The sequence below is a fragment of the Macadamia integrifolia genome, unplaced genomic scaffold (assembly GCF_013358625.1).
Source record: "Macadamia integrifolia cultivar HAES 741 unplaced genomic scaffold, SCU_Mint_v3 scaffold1178, whole genome shotgun sequence".
NCBI classification, from domain to species: domain Eukaryota; kingdom Viridiplantae; phylum Streptophyta; class Magnoliopsida; order Proteales; family Proteaceae; genus Macadamia; species Macadamia integrifolia.
The window spans coordinates 128,636-151,480 of record NW_024868110.1 but is presented as its reverse complement, the minus strand read 5'-3'; the positions used below and the strand labels follow the sequence as shown (position 1 = coordinate 151,480).

Here is a 22,845-nt window from a genome sequence, read left to right as displayed (position 1 = left end):
TCTGTCTCCCAACATTGATAGCATTGATTGTCTTCCTCAACATATCATCTTTGGGTAGAGCTTCCTTAATTCTTTCAAATAAGCTGGGTTCAATCACAAAGGTGGCAAGTGTCACATCTTCAAGTGTCTCCACCTCTGTAATTACTTCCAAATCAAACTTCCTTGCTTCTTCTATTAACATCGGATTGGTAGTGAGAGCAGCAAGTGTGGTAGTCTTATGCTTTCGGCTCAATGCATCAGCTACTACATTAGCTTTCCCTGGATGGTAATGAATTGTGCAATCATAGTCTTTCAGTAACTCCAACCATCTTCTCTGCCTCATGTTCAATTCCTTTTGAGTGAAGAGATATTTAAGGCTCTTGTGGTCACTGTAAGTTTACATTTTTCTCCATATAGATAGTGACACCAAATTTTCAGTGCAAAGATAATGGCTGCCAATTCCAGATCATAGGTAGGATAATTCTTTTCATAATCCCTCAATTTTCTGGAAGCATATGCAATCACTCTTCCATTTTGCATTAACACACATCCCAAACCTTGTTTGAAAGCATCACTGTATACTACCATATCTGAGGTACCATCTAGAATAGTAAGGACTGGAGTTGTTACCAGTCGATTCTTCAACTCTTGGAAACTATTCTCACATTCTTCTGTCCATTCAAACTTGACTCCTTTTCTAGTCAACCGAGTCATAGGTGCAGAACTTCGAGCAAAATTTTCAATAAATCTTCTATAGTAACCTGCCAAACCTAGAAAACTTCGAATTTCACTGACATTCTTTGGAGACTCCCAATCTAGCACTGCTTTAACCTTTCCAGAATCAACCTCTATGCCTCTTGTAGATACAATATGTCCTAAGAAATTCACTTGTGATAACCAAAAGTCACACTTGCTAAATTTAGCATACAACTGCTTCTCCCTCAGCCTTTGCAACACAGACCTCAAGTGATTTGCATGATCTTCTTTACTTCTGGAGTAAATCAGAATATCTTCTATGAACACTATGACATACTGATCCAACATATCATGGAATACCCTGTTCATCAATCCCATGAAGGTTGCTGGAGCATTAGTCAGTCCAAACGGCATAACCACAATTCATAGTAGCTATACCTAGTCCTGAAAGCTGTCTTCTATATGTCACTCTCCCTGATCTTCAACTGATGATACCTAGATCTCAGATCAATCTTGGAAAAAGTAATAGCACCCTATAACTGATCAAACAAGTCATCAATACGGGGTAGTGGATATCGGTTCTTAATAGTCAATTTGTTCAATTCCCGATAATCAATACACATCCGCATACTCCCGTCTTTTTGCTTTACAAATAAGACTGGAGCTCCCCACGGTGATACATTAGGTCTAATAAAACCGTTCTTCAATAAATCCTGCAATTGCTCTTTCAATTCCTTCAATTCAGTAGGAACCATTCTGTATGGTGCTCTAAATACAGATGCTACCCCAAGTATTAAATCAATGCAAAACTCCGTCTCCCTATCTGGGGGCACACTACATAGATCTTCAGGAAACACGTCAGGAAATTCTCTTACTACTTCTAACTCTTCTAGTGTTGCAGTCTTCTTGGTAGTATTCCTGACACATGCCAAATAGGCTTCACATCCTTCTTCTAGTAATTTCTTAACTTGTATGGTAGAAATTAGTAATTTCCTGGCCTTGTCTCTCCTATGCCCTTGAAATGTAAAATCATCTCCATCCCGAGGTCTAAATACTATCTTCTTCTCTGCACAGAGTGCACAAGCTCAGTATGCTGACAACCAGTCCATTCCCAGTATCACATCAAAATCCTTCATGTCTATGCAAATCAAATGGGCTATCATATCTCGACCACATATCTGAATCACATATGGTTCATATACGTCCTCCAAATCCACTATAAACCCAGTGGGTGTACTAATCATCAACTTATGTGCTAACTTTTTTTGTTCTATCCCCATTCTTGTAGCAAAATGTGAAGACACAAAAGAATGAGATGCACCAGAATCAAACAATACAAATGCTGGTACTGTGGAACTAATATTGTACCTGTTACAACTCCATGGGCAGTCTCAGCTTCCTCAGCTGACAATGCAAACACCTTCCCAGCTACTTGTGGCTTCTTTGTGGATGTAGATGAAGAAGTCACATTGGGCTCTCCTGGCTTCCTCTGGGGACAAGTTCTGGCCAAGTGTCCTGGCTGTTGGCACACATAGCACCTCATGGATAGAGGCTTGGTAGTGGTGGTTGCTGGCCGGGACTGGGTAGTCGCTTGACCTGAGTTAGTCTTCCTAGGCACAATAGCAGTAGATGTAGCTCCCTTCACAAACTTCCCAAACTGCCTTCCAGTTCCCATTGCCTTGGCTTTCCTCGCTGCCTGAATTTGATTGTCCTCTCTTTGCTTGTCTTCAATGGATTTGGCAATCTGAACCACTTCAGCATATGTCTGGAGCCGGTGTGCAATCAGTACTGCCCCAATACTAGATCTCAGCCCCTTTTCGAACTTCTTAGCTTTTGCCCTGTCATTCTTCATATGCTCAGGTGCAAAGTAGTACAATGCCTCAAACTGTTGTTAAAACTCTAATACTGACCTGGGACCTTGTACCAATGCCATGAATTCAGATTCCTTCCTATCTCGCACACTTATGGGAAAGTAATTCCTATAGAAGACTTCTACAAACTGGTCCCAAGTCGGGTGTGGATATATGGCTAACAATATGGATTTGGTAGCCTTCCACCATGCATGAGCTTCATTCTGCAACTGGTATGTAGCACACAAGATCTTCTGTTCCTCATTACAGCCCAGAACTGAGAAAGCTTTCTCTACTCCTATCCATTTGGCAGGAGCCAATGGATCATGTGTCACCAAGGATTAAAGTATCGGTATCTGTATCGGTCGGCCAAAATTAAGATACGTATCAGAGGTATCATATCATTTCGGAGATATCATATCATTTCGGAGATACGCTAAGATACGCTAAAGATACGCACATAAATGAATAGGAAACATTTTTTTAAACACTTTTGTATAAAGAATTTGTTAAAAAAAGCTATTGATAACATGTATTATGCATAAACACTAAATTGAGGGTATCGCACTAAGAATTCAAGGTTTGTAGTTGTCCCATAAATGTAAAATCCTTGTTCCCAACCTTAATTTCCATTTTAGTTAGAGAGAAATATGGCTGGCAGCAACTTTGGAACAAAAACCCCTCGAAAAATCGTGTTTTTCTGAAAAATTATTCATCTTGCCTATTATATGACCGTAACGCACTATATCAGTACATACCGATACTCACCAATGTATACCGATCGATACATACCGATACACACCGATATGTACCGATCGATACACACCGATACGATCCGAGACATACCAAAACGTATATTTCACCTTGATTTTATATTTTCCATAAAGTCGTATCGGTGCATATCGTATCATATCGATGTGTATCGGTGGTGTATTGATGCATATCGGTATGTATCGTAGGATATATATCGATACGAAAGGATTTTAAAAATTCTATGTATTGTATCAGTGTGTATCGTATCAGTCGGCTAAATTTAAGATATGTATCGGAGGGTATTGTATCGGTATTGGAGATACTTTAAACCATGTGTGTCACCCCACTGAAATATGGAGGCCGATACTTCTGAAACTTTTCCATCAACTTGCTGGTATCAGTCCATACTTGTTCTACTGGAGGGGTTCCTGGAGTCTGTTGCCTTGTAAGTGTTCCCCTAGCTGGTGATGCTTGGGATATTTGTCCACTAATAGTCTGACCAGTGGCTGGAACTCCAAATTCAAACAAAGGATTAGGAGCAGGAGCTGGTGGGGTTGGTGGGGGTGGTGCCATAGATACATGGTTTGCTGGTGATTCCTTGGCATGTATGGCAGTGACCAATTCTTTAACCATTGCCCTTTGCTGCTGCATATTTTGCTGTATGGTTCGCTGCAGCCCTTCTTGTATCCCTTGTATCATATTTGTTATAATAGCTGCCACATCCTGTGCTGTGCGATCACTAGTGGTGTAGGTGGAGGCACAGGTGCTGCTGCTGTAGGGGCGGATGCTTGTACTGGTAGGGTCACCCTAGTTGTAGTCTCCCTTCCTGCCTTGTCCCCTACTGGCACATGAGGGGTAGCTTTGGCAGCCCGACCCCTCTTCCTTGGTCGTAGCTCATACTGAGGTTGAGCACGTCTTGGTGGCATTTTTGGGAATTCCCGTAAGATAAATACTTGATTAATTCCCAAAGGCTCAACACATATTCAGCAAGGATGAGTCATGAAGCATGCTTCACATAAAATTAGTGTCTTGGTTCTGACCACGAGTGCACATACATTCAGAGTTTATACAATTTTTCATTTCCTTTCTCTATTGGACATCTTTAATTATCACAACAATGTTTCTCTAAATTTGATTTTTTATTTTGAAGCTTTTAATTTATTAAGTCCTATGACACTGCATAAAGGTCTTATGGGTTATGATACTTTTTCCCAAGTCTTAGCTTTGATACCACTCTGTCACGCCCTGCCTCTAATAGGCTAAGGTATGCGGCACTGAAAATCTCATCGTATCCAGTCAGCCTGTTCCTCCAGGATCTAGACTAGGGCAGATCATAACACCACAATTACACTAGAAAGATCAGAGTTTATATATATATGCACAGTCCAGCAAAAAAATATCTTACATAAGCTCCAGTGCCAACTAAGTGATAAGATATATTTACAATTATTCAGATGAGAGTTGCATACCTTACAAAAAGAGAATATTCACAGTTTATAGTATCTCAGTAGTAGACTATATACATCAGAGTATGCATCAACAGGAATATATACACAAAAAGATATAGGAATAGTCCATCCTACTCCTCAGAAGAACTGGCCTCCATAGGCACAGTCGTCACATTCACAGGCGGGTCCGTGATCGAGTTCATCTTCTAGAATATGGGCCATGTGATCCATAGACATTGTCTCATAATCAATGCCGGGAGTCGGCAGAATACCGCCTTCGTCATCTATAGGATCAAAGTAAAGGGGGTGAACACCGATAATGCTCAGTGAGGGGTGGGGGAGAACAAGTACACACATCCATATGCAATGCATACTCCACACATAGAGAATGATGCTCATGAGTCCATTTAATTAACTATACAAAATTCATAATCCATTACTAAGTCTCATCACCTATGGGTATAAGTGCTCCTAACGTAGGTGGCATACCCTACCCTATACGTTAGGCCTCAGGTATACAAGCTACGCCGTAGGCAGGAGCCAGCCAGTGTTGGTTCGGGTCCAGGGTCACACCGGCTAACCCCTAAAAGGTAACCCCGTATCATAATTATATTCACAGACAGGCATACAATACGTCATATCCTGTCTCACATCCATAACTGATACAACATATCTTATCACAAGTGCATTGTTGATTAGGCAGCCACATAATTTGGGATTTATCCGTACTTAACTCCTTACGGACAAAGGGTGTAGCACTTAGGGTTATGATTCCTAACCTAGCATTCTAATGATGAACAGCCAATCATTACAATCACACATACAAACATGGGCACCTGCACGTGACCCATCTAACCTGTCTTACCTTTCTCATTTCCATTCCATCCCATTCCATCACAATAGTACAATTAAATAATAAATGCAGGTAAATGTAAATGCACATACACAAACAATTTAATGCATAAATAAGATTAAACAAACACACCAAAAGAATGGGGGGTTGAGAAGGGCACCCACTCACCTTGGTATTCAATTTTTTGCAAGTTCACTTCTTCAAGAAAATTGCCACACTGTCACTTATGCTCCCTATTCAACAGATATTTAAATCATTAGGTACATCACAAATTCCTACATTTTATCCACTTGCTTTAAGTATAGCGTTCCCATTCCCAACCTATAGAGGTCTTTGTCTGTTACTTCCTATATACATATTGATTCCTTGATTTCTTAAACATTTTCTATAGTAGAATTAGATATAGAGAATCACTAATAGATCCTCATTGGATGAAGGGGTTTCATCCATACTTACAGTCCTCGAGGTCATATGAAATTCCAAACATTAGATCCTACAGTCATGGGTTATGTTTCTCATTAATTCTTATATATACAAATTCAAACTTATGTCCAAAGGTCTAGTAACCTGTTACACAGCCCATCTGGCTTCGGGAACCCTAATCGGTGGGTTACCTGGGTCAAAACTGGCTGGCCTGTCGGGACCTGTCGGTTCCTCCTTTTATTCTGCAGAATCTGATTCTGCCTTTTTCATTCTCTATACCATAGTTTCTGTAGTGCCCGAATTGCATCAATTTTTCATTCTGAATTTTCAATACTTATCTTAGGTCAGTAAGGAAAAGGTTAAATGCCAAGTTGACCCAATTTTGGGTTTCAATTTATAACACCCAAAACTGATATAGTCCAATTCTGCAGGAATAGTTTTGGAATTTAAAGAGATCTATAGAATTAGGGTATTTCTTATGCCTTGGCCATCAATTTGAGATGAACATTTATAAGTACTAACCTAACCTAATTAATTCATCCCCTACTGTATAATTCCAGCTTGAATAAAATTATGTTTCTAGGGTTTTGGCAGAATTTCTACCAAATCAACCCTATTCCAGCCCTTATTGTATAATCCCTACTGAAAAAGAAGTAGTCCTATGTTCTAGAGTTTAGCAGGGATAGGGTTTTTTACCAGTTGGGTCCCCAATAGCCCATAGAAATTAGGGCTTTCTTTACTGGGCAGCATTTTACTCACAGGGATTCCCTGGTAGTAAACAATTGGGTAAAATCCTAACCCTAGCTGCCTAATCTACATGAAATTACCTAATTAACTCTGCTGCAGTAGTAAGTTCACTTACCTGGGTGTAGAGTTGATCTAGGAGCAGCCTGAGGTGAGTGAGTTCCCTCCTCACTTCTCCTTCTTCCTCTTCTTCCTTCTCTTTCCTTCTTCCTCTTCTCCTTTCTTTCTTTTTCTCCTTACTGTTACAACAGCCACGATTTGTATGAAATATCAGCCCATTATCCCTTATATATAAGGCAGCCCCAAGGGTCTGTTTGGCTGCCCTCTTAAGTTAATAACTAAGGCCTGTTTGGCTGCCTTATTTTATTTCCATATAAATTACATATATACTATATATATAATACCTAGTAGTTTATAAATTCATTTCCTCCCATTTATTTATTAGTATAAAATATGCATTTCATGCCTCATTTAAGTCTCTTCCTATAGGGGTATAATGGGAATTTTACATAGCAGAGGTGGGCTCCATAGTGTAAAAACCCAAAAATTACGTTCTGCTAGGCAAAATTGGCTGGCCTGTTTTGGACCTACTTGTTTGGGTGCGATCATACCAGTACTAATGCACCAAATCCTATAAAACTCTGTAGTCAAGCGTGCTTGGGTGAGAGTAGTATTAGGATGGGTGACCCCCTGGGAAGTCATCATGTCGCACCTTTTTTTTTTCTCTTACTATACTTTGTCTTGTAATTAAACTTACCTCTTTGTCCACACCTTCTGATGAGTTCGCTAATGATGTTGGCAGGCTGAACAGAAGCAGGTGGGGTCACTTCTGCCTTCTTGGCACTCTAGAGCTACCAACCATGCCAACATTGGCTTTCTCTGTTCTTTCTTCTTGCATGTCCACAAATAGGGGTATAAATATCAGATTAGGGTGTTACAAGGACTACCATTCCTAGTCAGGTTGAGCCTGGGACGTTGGTTCCTAGTGAGTATAAGATAACTGACTTGGGTGGGTTGAGACTTGGCTGAATGTCGTTGGATACAGTGCCTACGTGGTCAAGAGTATCTGTACCGGTCATAACTATTATTGGTCAGTTGTATAATTGTATATCAGATGCCCCCCACTCCCTTAAGCTCCTAGTAGAGGAGGTTAGAGGAGTAGAATGAAAGAGTATCTTTTGGTCGGTGCTACACATTGTCCTCTCTTCATGGATTCTGTTGCTCTTCATTACCCCTTTTTTATTTTTTTAACATATTTTTTCTTTGAAAAATCTCTGTATGGATTTGAAGGGCATTAAATGCACTCCACATCGTGCTTCAAGACATGTGTTTTCATGTCAAGGCGGTGAATTACCATCATTAGCCTCCTTGATTGACGTGATAACCAGCTGTATATGAAGGACAATTCCACTATGGTGGCGAATGAGGCGAACACGTGTCGGTTTTTCTGGGCATGGGTGGTCATGACAACGATCGATGGGTTGTCCACTATCTTGGCCGTTGATGTCGTTTCCTATTCTATGGTGAGGATCTACTGTTTGCCTTCTGTGTTTCCGCAATCATATTAGTATGGAAAGGTGGGTGGGGGGGTCCTACTGTTCCGTTCTTGGATTTTTTCCCTTTTCTTACCGTCGTCTTCCCTCTTTCCGCCACTGCAAGTACTTGTCGGAGATCTCATGGTTAGCCTGTCATTTCTCTCAGTAGTTTCTCATTGTCGTGACTCGAGTTTTCATCTTCTGTTTACTCACTTGAATCAGTAAGTTCCTCTTCCCTTTTCTTTGTAAATTCCTTCTTTTCTTCTCTTTCCTTTTCCTCAAAATGGTATCTACGGATACCTCATCGGACTCTGGCGACCGCTCCAACCCTAACGTTGGGACCTCATACTCACAACCCTCATATTATGAGTCCAGCTGTCCATGAGCCTCCTGGTAAAAAGGTCCCTACTTTGGGAAAGGCTCAGGGTAAAATCACCTTGGGTTACCACCCGAAGAATGACCCCACCTCTAGGCTTCCCGTGGGTCAGGTAGTGTCTGGGATATCGGGCCAAGAATTAGAGAGGTATATGAGGACTTATCATATCCCTGACTCGGTGGTTTTGAGGCTTCCCAATGAGGGAGAGAGAGCCAATGGTGGCAGGGAGGGGTAGGCTTGCTTCTACAATCACTCCTTTTTGGCCGGCCTCCATTTTCCCATTCTCAAGTTCCTTTGTGTTGCGATACTATAGTATCTTCCCTGCCGAATTCGTCCCAAACTATTGGAAGGAGTATACTGGGCTTCTACATTAGGTGTTAGTGTATCCAGAGGACTCCCAACTTGAAGTTATTCGTGAACATATTCATCCTAACCGGGGACCCCAACTTTCCGGGATGGTTCTACTTTAGGTGTCAGTATAGGCATGACTTGGTCATAGATCATATGTCAACCTCAATTCATGAGTGGAAGGACAAGTTCTTCTTTGCTAGGGCTTCTAAGCCGTTTGATTTCCCAACTACCTGGTCGGTGGTGAACATAAGGAAGGTTAATGTGGCTCCTGCCATTTGGGATGAGGATAAGAGAACCTTGGAGCAGTTGAAGGTACCCATCTGTGTGGGTCTCTCATCAGACGACCAGGTGTTGGTCAAGTATGGCTTGAGTCCAGGTGACTTTATTATCAATTGTGGCCGGCCCCCTATTATTTGTCGCATGGTCCTGATAGTTTCAATTTTCTTCTGCAGTTCCTATGGATCAGGGCCTTCTCCTTGAGGTGCTCAACGAGATTGGGGCCAACCAGGGGCCAAGAGAAGAGGTTGCTGACCAGGAGAGGATTACCGAGAAGGGATTCTTTGGGGAGGATTGAGTCAGGTCTCCTCCTCGGAGGGAAAGTTCCGAGCTGTCAGGCGACGAATTTCCTCTAACGGTTAGGAAGCGCAAGTATGAAGGGAAGGACCCTGATTCGAAGAAGATGAAGCAGGCGGCACCTACGGAGGGGACTGCTGCCCAGGCCGATGTTGAGGAGGCTGTTGCCGTGGATACTAGGCCACAATCTACCTCCGAAGAGTCAACGGGATGAGGTTACCATTGTGCCCCCTCCTGAACAAGGTGGTAGGAGCCAAGGGGGTCCTAGGGGTCAGGTCAGGGGGAAGGAGCCAGCTGCTTCTCTTGAATATTTGTACACTCCCTGCTACGGGGTTTCTCGCGAGCAATCTGTCTTCGATGATGCCAATGTAGCTCCCGCCATGGTGATCGAAGGGGCTCTTCCAAAGGACAGGTCACACCTGTCAGGCATGAAGTTTAGCTCTTTTCTTGAGAGATGTTATACGCAGCTGGCTGGGGTCAGTTATTTATCATTTTTGTACGTTGTGACCATCCTACTTTTTTGCCTCTCTTGACCAACAGGTAAATTCCTCTTTTCGTAACAGGATCAAGCTGTGCTTGGTAAGGTTCTCGTTCGAGCTGAGCAGTAGCATCATATAGGCAAAAATTACAGAAGGAAGTCTAAGAAGGCTTATCCTTGCTAAGACCAATGAATATGTCGCAAACTCTCTGCCACCCTGAAGGAGGTTGAGAAGTCTTCTATTGTGGCAACGACGACGAAGGCCCTAGCTGTGGAGGAAGAGTTAAAGGCTAATAGGGGTGAGCTTCTTAAGCCGACTAATACTATTGATACCCTAAAGAAGCAGTTGTTGATCTTTCAGAATAACAATGCTAGACTTCAAGAGAGGGTGAAGAGGACCATTGCCACGGCTGAACGGGAAGTCCTTAATGCTGTGGGGAAATATAAGGTCACCAAGGATATCTAGAAGGAGAAGGCTGAGGCAGGGTTGAATGCTATTTGCTTGGGTTGTATGTCCCTATGGGAAGAGGTGGTGAAGGTTCATCCGGATTTTGATTTCAGTATGTTTTTGAAGGAGTGGTCTAAAATCAAGGAGTTGAAACTCGACCAACATGCTGCGGCCTCATCAGTCCCTCAGCCCGATGTCATTTTACCTGTTGCCTCGTCTAGTGGAAATGAGAAGACCAAGGTTGTTTCGACTGCTGATGCGGTGATCCCTCAAAAGGAACCGACCATGGCAAGGATGGGTCTGCAGCTATTACTCCTTCCGAAGCTCTTCGTCAGGTAGCATTTGAAGCAACCTGGTCATGTACCTCCTCCTCCAAGCAAGATCATTCCTCCTTCAAGTGAGACTGCGTCCCTTAACACTTCTCCTAGTCGAACTGCTCCTCCAAGATCATTCCCAGCTTTTTTTTTTTTTTTTTTTTTTTTAACAATCTAGCTTGCAGAAGATGTTTTTTAGGTAATATTTACTAGTTTGGCACCCCTATACATGTAGATTTCAATATAATGATGAAACTGCTAGATTTTAGTTTCAAATCCAATTCTAACAGAGTCAGACCATCCTTAGAAACTCTTTATACATGGTTAGAAATTTCTAGAAAGGATTGCTTGAATTAAATTTCCAATGCTGCATTTAAAGAGAGGAAGTTGCCTGTCTAATCAGGTATACAATGTAGCCACCTAGCACTAGAAGAGTACCATTCATTTTTTTTTTTTTTTTTTTTTTTTTTAAAGATAAGGATAATTGATTAAGGAGATATGTTGGATAATATTCCGTTCTTCATCAAGCTGTCTATTTTATGTGTACTTATTGTAGGATAATTTATCTTTGTTTTACATGTGTCAGAAAATGTGTTCTACTTTTCACAGCCCTAATAAATTTCTGAATCTTTGTAAAGATAGAATAAATCAAATTTCAATACGCGCTGGGATTGTATGCCTTAACAAAGAAATAACGAAACACGAAAATGCATTTCTATTTCCGTCTTTTAAAGCTAAATATTTGGGAAATATTTCATCCACTAGGCATCAATTTTAACTTTTCTTCTTTAGCAAGGGACCATATTCATGAACTTCCTTGGTTGTACCCATATAAAAAGGTTTGATTTCGAGACTCAGAATACATCATTTAGTGCATCTTCATACTTTAAATCAATGAACCAAAACACTGCAACAGTGGAGGTAGGACTTTATTTTGATTGATGCTTGTTCATTCAATTTTCAGGGATGAAAATCTTAAGTTTCCCAGGGATGTGCATCTACATCAGGAGGTAAGTTTACTCAACCATAAATTTCGTTCACTACTTTGCACTTCCATGGCACTTGAATTTGTGTATTCGCTTTCCAGCTCACATCCAACTGCAACAACTTGAGAAGTATCTGAAGCTAAGTTATGAGTATTCTTGAGTAAACAGTTTTGCACAACAGAAAACATTTAATAGTTATAATCCAGTGGACTAGTGGCCAAACTCTAAATGAGTTTCTTGGGTTTCAATATCCCGCTGGTGACAATGATAATGTATTAGCGTATTAATGCTTATAATACTCGATTAAAGCTAGGGCCTACATTGTTTTACAGATAATTCCGCCAAATGGAACTCTTACCTTTGGAGAGTATTCAGAGAAGCTTCTTGACAAATATTACCACCTGAAAGCATGAGAAAGATGCCATTCTCTTTGCCTACTGGAATCTTTTACAAAGAACAGGGAAATTGTTCAGTTGTACGTTATAAAAAGGGTTACCATTTGAAATACTCCAGCTTTTCTTGCTTGCATACATGTTCCTCACTTCCCTTTTTCTTCTTTTTTTCAATATTTTTTTTTTTTATAGAATAACAAAATTTGATTGGGCAAATGGTTCAGAAAGCTGTATATACTGTTGAGATAGAGGTATACATGAATGTACAAAACATTACAGATAATATATTTACCACCTAATTACAGCTTACAACCTTTTGAATTTCATTCTTTTCCTTAGTGAGTTCTAACGGTTAACAGAAACCTTCCTGGTGCCCAGTTGGGACGGTGCAGCGAAGACAAATGCTTGGGCGGCTGGTTGGAGCCTTGACGGTACAGTTCAAGGTACTAGAAGGTCATGGGTTTGACTCTCTTGGCTTGATTGTATGTCTTAATATGCACCCTTGTTAGTCCCTCTTTAACTCCCTCCCACCCTGGTAGACTGGTAGTAGTAGGCTTCCTGAAGACTACTTGGTTGGAATGAGTAATGACCAAGGAAAAAAAGTTGATGAACAAAGATAAACAAGAGTCGTGTACATCAGCCTTAAAGGGGGTTAAAGTTTCCATCTTAAAACCAATTGGTTTAAAATGGGATGGTCTCTTGTTGCTATCAGTTGTTGCTATCAAGTGAGGTTGATAATGAGCGAGCATGCATGCATGCATGGTAAGATGTACGTAATAAGGTTCATGAACAAGTGATATAAGTGAAGATGCATGGCAGTAGTACCCACTGGTCTTGGGAAGATCATCTCTTTTGATCTCCGCAGCCTCACGTGGGTTGGTAGTCAGGAATGGAAGGAGGTGCACAGGAATAATGAGACTTTTGAATGCATTTAGTCGGCTTGAGTACCCATCAATGCCACAGATCCTTTTAGTATCACTTTTCCTATAGACTATCATATAGTATGTGGACTACTTTGGGGACTTATCTCACTTTTTGTGATGGATTTTTAGATTGTGATATTTGAATATGGGGTTCCATATCACAATTCATCATTTGTGGTGAGAAAAAAAAATCTTACTTTCATCATATTATGCATCGATCAGACAAATCATATGGTCAATTTCTTAGAAAAAAAAAAAACGGTGTCTTCGACAAAGGAATTTGATAAGTGAGATATCAAGTAAGTATTTTCATAATCTTCTTTTATCCGAAGATATGTATGTAATGAATGTTGTCTATTCCCATCATTCAATGAATCCGGCTCCTCTCCAATTAACATGTCACCCAATTAGTGCCCAATTAATCATTCAACTACTGTGAAGACTTGTACATGCATCTCACAGGGGTGCGTGTGTATTGCCAAATCCTCCCAACCGTTGGACAGTCCAATATTTGGAGAATTGAACTCCTCATGGGGTTTTCAATCAATTAACTTTTCGTTCGAATATGTGTGAGGTACTTCCATAAAATGAATCCATCATTTGTGGTGAGGATGATTAATATGGTGCAAATATGAAGTTTAGGAGGATGATCAGAAGGCCCAATTTACTTGAGCAGTGGAGAAAAATCATTAGTTCTTTTGGTTTCTTAATTGCACGTTAGCAATAGATAATGTCTTCATAATAGAATAAAATTAATGGCAAAACAAGATTCATTATATTGCCGATCCACCCCAAGTAGTTGGTTGATCGAACTCGGTAGAGTCACTCCTAGTAATTCTCTTCCATTTCAAAAATAATAGAAGAAGAAGAGCAGCTTCATAAAATTAAAAAAAAAAAAAAAAACAAAACAAAACAAAAAAAAAAAAAAAAAAAAAAAAAACAAAAACAAAAACATATGAAGATGGACAAAATTTCCTAAGCCGTATAATGAATTCACCGCATGAATCCAACAGAGAAGACCCCGCATGTGCGTCCTACCTCCTACCCTGGAACAGCTTAGATGTTCTATGATGAACAGATTCTCATTCACTGTGGGTGCAAGAAAACTAGATCCTATGAAGATATAATGACAAGCTTCAGAAACAAATTAAAGACAAAACTTAAATAGTAAATTATTTCAGCCAGAAAAGAACAACCATAAAGAGGACATCAGGATTTGGTGAACTACCCCTTTCGTATTGGGAATTAGGATCTCATTATAACAATGCCTATGCGCAGACAAAAGTACTTTGGCTTAAATCTAATGTAATAATAAAGATAATATTAAATTATTAACTCTATAAATCAATGAAAACACTTTAAAAAAGAAATTATTAGGGGATAGCACATCTAGCCTTTCAATCTAGGATGTTAGCACAATATCATAGTCTCTAAGCTAGTGCCCTAATCCTTCCAACAGGAACAACAATAGTTTTGCTTTCGAAGTGGCTCAAAATAACAAGCTCTTTATACAATACCTACCTAGTGGCCACTACAGGTTTGAGTTAGGAAATAATCTCTCAGTAAAGTGGGGGTAAGCCTATATACATTATAAGCCTCCCTAGACCTTGTAGTGACAAAAGCCTCATGCACTAGATACGCTCATTGAGAAAAAACAACTCTATGCATATTCATCATGTTGCTCTCTCTCTCTCTAGCTTGTGGTAGACTACAAGGTTATTTGAACTTTCTATAATTTCTCTAACCTTTTCTTGGAAATTGTGATGTTTGTCTCGAATTCTTAATCCGTTTTGAAGAATGACCTGCTCCGACATATTTTGGTGGCAACCCGAATGGATTGACTCAACTTGGAAGAGTATATAATGTACTAGCGTCTCGTTAAGTAAGTAGTGAAAATTAAGGTTTTTCGTGTTACGATTTCTAGGCGAGTTTTCTTGCCATGATTTGGTTGCTCTAAAGAGAGATCTCAATTGTAACTTTTCTTCCAATATAGTGAGTCATCTTCTTCTTCACCCGAGTACGTAGCACACCACATCGGTGTGTAAACCTCATTAAATCTTTGTGTTGTGTGAATATATATATATATATATACATTTGTTTTTCTTCGTATTTATTAATGTATGATCTAATAGAAATAATCTCACATCGACTAACTCTAGGATTTACAATATTTCAAAAAATTCCAGTGGACTTCTACAAACAATTCAAGCTTTTGAGTGGATACTTCACCATATGTAGGGGTGTCAACGGTCCGGGTCGGTGCGGTTTCGGTCCGGTTCCACCGGTTTCGGTGTGAGTTTGGAAGTGACCGAAACCGACCCAATAAGGATTTATCGGTTTCGGTCCGGTGTCGGTTTCGGTGCAGTTTGGGTTCGGGTTGGTACCGGTTTGGATTTATTAGGTTCATTTCGGTTTGGATCGGTTTTTTAAACCGGTATGGAGCCATTAAGAAACAACCAAATGATGAATTGTTGAACTTCGATTTCTTAAATCGATTTGTAACCGGGTTGGTTTTGATTTTTGGTCTAGTTTGAATTCGATTTTCCATACAAATGTATACAAAACTATTCAAATTTTAATTTTTTTAATGAATTTTGGAGTGTTTCGGTTTCTTACCGGTTTGGTTTCGGTTTCGGTCCGGGTTTTGAGCCGGTTTCGGTTTGGTTTCGAGTTCATCCGGTTTTCGGTGCGGTTCGGTTTGGTTTTAGGGTTACAATACTTGAAACCGAACCGAACCAATAAGGCTTCGGTTCGGTTCGGTCCGGGTTGTTATCGGTTCGGTCTGGCCGGTTTTACCGGTTCGGTTTAGGAATTGACACCCCTACTTCAAAGGAATTGTGAACTTCGTGCTGGGGAGGGGGTGGTAATTATGGAGTCCAAATTATCTGTAGTAAGCGGTGAGTGTAGTGAGCATCCAATGACTGAGAGAGTCCAACCATTGGATGCTCATTACACCTCACCGCCTCATTGCAGACGTTTTTAGACAACGTCTTCAAGTTCTCTTCAATATTGTAGAAAAACTCTCCCTTTTATTTTGGACAACATTATTTTACATTCCTTGATAACTTTTTCTATTTATATATCAAAGTAGGGAGGGGATTGTTAACAGGTTGTGTGGCCCTTACACCAGTGCAAGGACCATTGAGAGCTGGGGTAAGGCATAGTCATTTTGTTAAAAAGATAATAAAAAAAAAGAATTTACACGCTACACTAATAAGGGATTGAAAAATGATATTATCCATATGAACTCACATGGTTAGAATAAGTTAGTATCAGTGTAGGCCCCATTATTTATATAAAGAGAGTATAAAGAAATCTGTATAAGAGCATAGCAATGTTTTTCTCTTATTTATTATTTAATTTTGAATCAATATATGTGTGGTGCTTGGGACCTTGCAAAGTCCAACCCACAAGTGCACCAAGTCCTGCTTCCCTCCAGTAAAAAGATGAAATACCTAAATCGGATTGAAGACAATGTGACAATGGTGATGATGATGGTGATGGTGATGGTGATGACATAATAGATGACATGAGACTTCACATATATACCCTATCTCGTAGCTATACCCACAGATTTAGTTCATGGTATCAGTCACAATATATTAATCATATCAGACCGGATTGGTAAGGTTCTAGATCAAAATATCATTTTTCATGAAAAAAAAAATATCAAATTTGTATCAGTATCGAGATTGGTGGTACGATCAATAAGATAGTGACATGGCAGCTGATATCAATTCCTCAATCCATGCTCCCAAGTCCCTTTAAATGCCCCAAGTCCCATGCAAGTCTATCGTTTTAGAAACAGCTCAACCCAATCTCTACTACACAAAATAAAGATTAATATTGAAGAATCGGAGGATCATGATCAGATGACAAATCTCCATATGAGGAACAATACGTATATTTTTATTAGGTGTAACTTGCTGACCTAATTCTGCTAGGAAGCGGCGTGGGTCTTGCATGCTCTCTTAAGCCCAAGAAATCTCAAGCAATTCACACTCATGACTGATGACTCGGGAGAGAGAGATAGAGAGAGAGTCTTCTAAACCAATTCATGCTCTGGAAGGCATATACTAGTCTGTTACAAATTCAAATTCGTTTACTAATGACTTGAGGGTGCACCATATAATTTTCTAAATCAATTCATACTCTCTAGAAGAAGCATAGATAACTCACTTACAAATTCAAATTCATTTACTTCTTGTGACTTGTGAGTGTAATATTAAATCATCAGTTGTGAAGTCTTTACTTTGAGAGAGAGAGAGAGAGAGAGAGAGAGAGAGGATTTCTTTACTACATAAAAAAGGTTGCAGTTCAGATCCAACTCTTTGGAGCGTCTTGAAACGTACACTTGTGTGTTGGATTTTGTGACAAGACATTTCAGGGCATTGGATTTGAACTACCGCCTCTTATGCACAATAAAAGAATCGGATCCAAGAGAGAGAGATTGATTTAAGTCAAATAAATTTAATCTGCCTTGACTCTGTGGATCTTAATAAGCCCTTAGATGGCAAAGCTTAACCTATTATTTTATTCTATAAATAAAGAAAAATAAGAATAAGTCATAACTAAAGAAGTGTCTTCTTGATGAGTTGTAGAACTACTTTGATTTCTCTTCTTTTTTCTTTTTTTCTTTTTTTAACATTTGATTTCTCTATATGCTATAATAAATAGTAAAGACTTTCAAAGTTTTCTCTTTTATGAGAAATTTAGAATGCCGCAGCCTGTACGGTTAGGCATCTTCTCAATCACACCCTAAGGAATAGAGGAAGTCATTGAGAGAACAGAAATAAAATTTAAGGGACCCCAAATTATGGCTACCACATAAAGACAAGTGGTCCTATAAATACATAAAGTCATTAAGGGACTTAGACTTATAGCCCCTTTGAAATTATTTTCTAACACAGCCTCTTATAATTGAACCACATGTGTTAATGCATCATTATAATTGAACCATATGAGTTAATTACAATGGTTGAAATTAATCAAGACAGATCCCAATTGGTTTCACCTTTTTGAAGTTAGGGTCAAGGGTTAGAACTGTCTCATTTAGCTAATAGGTTTCAAACCTTGGAACTAATATTAATTGATATAGAAAACTCTGATTATGTTTCTTAATTTGTTCCAATTTTAAATTGGTTTAATATCTAAATCTAGTAAAAAAAAAAAAATCAGTGGATCTATTGTTGTTGTTAAGAAAGATCATCGACATTGCCCTAACATCATATATACTTAAGAGGAAAAGAGCTTTGATGGATGTCAATTCATATACTAAGAGGTTCACGTCATACGTCATTAAATGAGACGGAAGAAACTCTTAAGATGTGTGTACATCGTAATTATATACCTCATTTTCTCTTATTTAATAAAACATTTAAAGGAAAGAAAAAATTCATACAAATAATGTGTTTTTCCCTTCAAACTGCATAACACATGTGAAGAAACTGCATATAAAGGACTTGCTTTATTAAGAAAAGTAATTGTAATTTTACTATAAATAAATAAATAAGTAGTTCTAAATAGAAGTTGATTAGCACCCTCTTACATATAAAAAGACTCATAAAAATAGGAAACACAAATTTAAAAATATAAGGGAAAATGAGTACTATTTCTCTCTCTTATGGATTTTTACTCTTTTCTTTCTCTTATTATTTTGATTATATGGATCCTATGTAGATGATATCATTCTTTGCAGTGTTAGTGATATGGTTTGCAGATTTTCCTAATATTGTCGTCGATTGTGAGAAACCCTCACCCTGAACTAATCAAAGGGCATAGGGAACACTAGGGTGTTGAAGTCCAGTTCGAACCAATCAAATTGAATGAAATCATCTGGTTCAATAGAGATTGAACCCTTATTGGTTTGGTTTCAATTGGGTTTTATGGAACCAATATAAACAAAACCAAAACTAGACATATTGAATGCACTGATCGAAGTGGAAATCAGACCAAATTTGATAAAATAAAGATCGAACTGATAGTAATCCGATAAGAAACTGAAAACTTAAAAAAAAAAAAAAAAAAAAAAAAAAAAAAAAAAAAATCTCATTAATTTTCTTTGTCTTAAACCCAAATTGGAATGGATTGGACCAAACTTGATTACAAACTGATAACAAAAAAGGAAGAAAAATTGTACCAAATCAGACTAAAATTGATTCAACACAGACTCAAATCAAAACGACTTATTAACATTCTTAAGATTACTAATGAAGAGCAACGAAATGGTTTCATACTTAAAGGATAAACAAGAGATCATATTATGAGAGAGAGAGAGAGAGAGAGAAGGTCTGATGGGTTCAGAAAGTCCTTATTTATTTATTTATTTTGCTAAAAACTCAAAAAACATTTACACAATACATAATTAAAAAAAAAAGAAAAAAAATAGATTAAAAGTTATTCATCCAAATCATGCACATCTCACTCTCCTCAATTAATATCACACTCAAGGACGTAATTGGCCTTTCTGTCTTGGCCCCACCTGAAAATCTAACAACCCCACAACGACCACACCACCACACCAACGCAAATTTTTTTTTTTAATCTATTTATTTAAAATAAGACAACGCATTTCTCCTTCTTTTTTTTTATAATAAAAGAACTACACTCACATATATATGGACAGGAGGAGTACGGTATAAAGCTTTCACAAATCATATATTTTCAAAGTCAACGATCGACTTCAGCCATTTGTGGATGTGTGTGATTTTTTTTCTTAGAAGTAGTTTGTCTATTGGTCCTATAGTGGCCAGTAAAGTGCGGCACTAAATAGAAATAGAAAAGTCATGATTGACATATTTCAAGTATTTAAGATTTTTTAGGTATCAATAACGATTAATATCAATTTATGTTAATTGTATCAGATGATTTTATCCTAAAAAATATTGGTACCTTACCAAATTTGACGATTATACACCCTTAATCCATATTATGCTTTGATTTGATATCATTGTCGACTGATACCGATTTGAATCGAGCAATACAATCAAACCAATCAAATACGGATTACTAAAACCCTGATTGGAATCACCTGTATTCAATCCGATTTTTAAAACCTTGTAATATATTTTGGGGACTACCGTGCCCTATAGGCCTCTTCCCTTATAATATATTCACTATTCGCAGTAGGTGACGTGATACCTTAGTGGGTCTTAGAGTCTTAGGTTTTAACTATTTAAAAAGAAGAAGAATAATCAAATCTGGTTGGTAGTTATTTAGTTAGTTGACAAGTGATTGAGAGGGGGCGGGGAGTGTGTGAACACACGAAGTGGGATAGAAGGAGACAGGAAAGTGCGCGTGCGTGTAAGCGTGTATATGTGAATGTGACACTTCTCTCAACCACAGCGCGTAGACGCAAGTACTAAGTAACTCTCTCTGACCTCACCTATCTCACTAACAACGTGTGCTCCACGTTCTCTCTCTCTCTCTCTCTCTCTCTCTCTCTCTCTCACTCACTTTCTTTTCCTTTTCCCTGACAACCTATGAAGTAAGTAACTTAATCTTACTATTACCATTAGGCGTGTCAATTGATCGATTTTATCTGGTTTTGGTTGGTTCCAGTGCAATTTATTTGGTTTCAATTTCACAACATCCCAATTTGAAATCAATCTAATGAACTTTGGTTCAATTCAACTAATTTGGGTTGATTTGACTTGATTTATATTTTAACAACTATAGATGCTACACATATTTCATCTAAGGGTGCAAGTTTGGCCCTGATGGCCCGAACCCACTCTTGGTCCGTCCTGATCCGAATAAGTATGAACCTAAAAATTTTAGTCATTTTGGCCGGCTTGACCCTGAAATTTCTGACCCTAAATTAGGGTCAGGTAGGGTAAGGGTTGATGTCTTTGGCCAACCCAGCCTGCCCTAAACCTAGCCCTGATTTTTTTACCCTAACTTTTGGCCAGGCTGAGCCTTGATTTTGGCCCCTGATGTTGACCTTGGTTGTGACCCTGATGTTAACTCTGAATTTAACCTAATTTTATATATTGTTTGACATTGAGTCATTGACACCTCAAAACTCCTAATATATCTTCTCATCGATCTCTCTTGCTTTTTTTACAAAAAAAAAAAAGATTTCTCTTGCTTTTTTTTACTAAAAAATTTGTAATTTTGTATTTTTTATATCCTCTTTATTATGAAAATTTTTTATTTTTAATTTATTTCATATTTTACAGGGCAAATTAAGGTCAGAGTCAATCATGGTCAGGGTCATCCCGGCCTGACCCTGAAAAATCAGGGCCAATCAGGATAGGTAAAGGTTGGGTTGAACCCTAAAGGGTAGGATCAAGGTTGAAGTTTTGCGACCTTGATTTAGGGTCAAGGCGGGTTTGGATCCAGTTAAGGGGACTCAAGGTTGGTAGTATCAGGTTTGTCAAAATCAACCCAAACTGATTAGATTCATTTAGTGGTTCGATTTTGATTTGAACCAGTTGAATGAAACCAACCAAAACCAAACCGAACTGGCACTTTATTTTGTTTTTTAACCTTAAATCTAAACGTGTCAATAATCAAATGCTGACTTAGACTCAGTACTCCTTTCCATAGTTGTATATATGTGTGTGTAAAGCAGACATTTATTTTAACCTATAAAACAACGGCAGCTTATGTAGTATTCTAGAAGAACTGACCCGGAAACTTCTTGGGAGCATTCACTTTTCTTTTCCTTTCCTTTCTAGAGAGTCTTCCTTTCTTTCTTTCTCGATGCACAAACAACCAAAGTTACGACTACATACTTGGACTTGACTCTGCAATTATATCACCACTTACGTGGCGGCAGCTGATGGCTAAGATACTTTTCACTTACTAAACAATCCCACACGCTGCTATAGCTCCTATACCCCTACAGGTTACCCCTACACCAATAAGGTGTCAAAAGTTGGTTCACACCTATAGGCCCAATCTGATCCAATCAATTAAAGTTTGAAATTGGTCAAATCAATTATTAAACGTATCAAGTTCAAGCATCAACCAATATGCATTTTTATTAAGTAGTGATTCGATAATTTCTTAATTGAGAATGATCAAATATTGTGATTTGATCAATGATCGATCATTTATAACCTGGTTAATCTGTTTGAAGCCCCATTTAACCTGGCTCGATTGAGATCGACTGTTTGTAATTTGTTTATATGCGTTTAAAGTTCAACTAAACTAATTACCTTGAACCCTTTATGGATTAAAACCATTCAACCTAATAAAAACATATTCATACTTTAACATGCTTTAAATTAGTAGGAACCAATTTGATTACTGAAACCAACTTTCTATAGAACTAGTGTAAAAGGGAATAGAGCCTCTGTCTTTCCTTCCTTGTGGTCTTTGCTTTTGCCCTACGAAATAAAAGGGTATTTATGTCATTTGTCAAATACCCAATAAGGTAAGTCACATAGTCATACAGTCGTACATGGTCTCCACAAAACTATATAAAAAGGCATCAAACGCTTCACAACATATTCATACTTTAACATGCCTTAAATTAGTAGGGACCAATTTGATTACTGAAACCAACTTTCTATAGAACTAGTGTAAAAGGGAATAGAGCCTCTGTCTTTCCTTCCTTGTGGTCTTAGCTTTTGCCCTACGAAATAAAAGGGTATTTATGTCATTTGACAAATACCCAATAAGGTAAGTCACATAGTCATACAGTCGTACACGGTCTCCACAAAACTATATAAAAAGACATCAAACGCTTCACAACATCTCCAACAATTTCTCCAT

The 22,845-nt window shown here is 38.5% G+C and overlaps 2 protein-coding genes and 1 pseudogene across 2 annotated transcripts in view; all 3 read left to right on the top strand.

The window, feature by feature from the left end:
• Nucleotides 1-12,525, top strand: part of LOC122063010 — a 46,749-nt gene extending 34,224 nt beyond the window's left edge. The window contains 2 exon segments of the mRNA XM_042626661.1: nt 11,786-11,831; nt 12,140-12,525. Of these exon segments, the coding sequence (XP_042482595.1) occupies nt 11,786-11,831; nt 12,140-12,220 (127 nt within the window). The 3' untranslated portion in view covers nt 12,221-12,525.
• LOC122063020 lies at nt 7,344-7,461 on the top strand (annotated as a pseudogene).
• On the top strand, nt 9,650-11,607 carry LOC122063009. Its single transcript, XM_042626660.1, has 2 exons — nt 9,650-10,057; nt 10,145-11,607. The coding sequence occupies exons 1-2, from the start codon at nt 9,731-9,733 to the stop codon at nt 10,187-10,189; spliced, it is 372 nt and encodes a 123-aa protein (XP_042482594.1). The 5' UTR covers nt 9,650-9,730; the 3' UTR covers nt 10,190-11,607.
• Nucleotides 12,526-22,845: the final 10,320 nt, after the last annotated feature.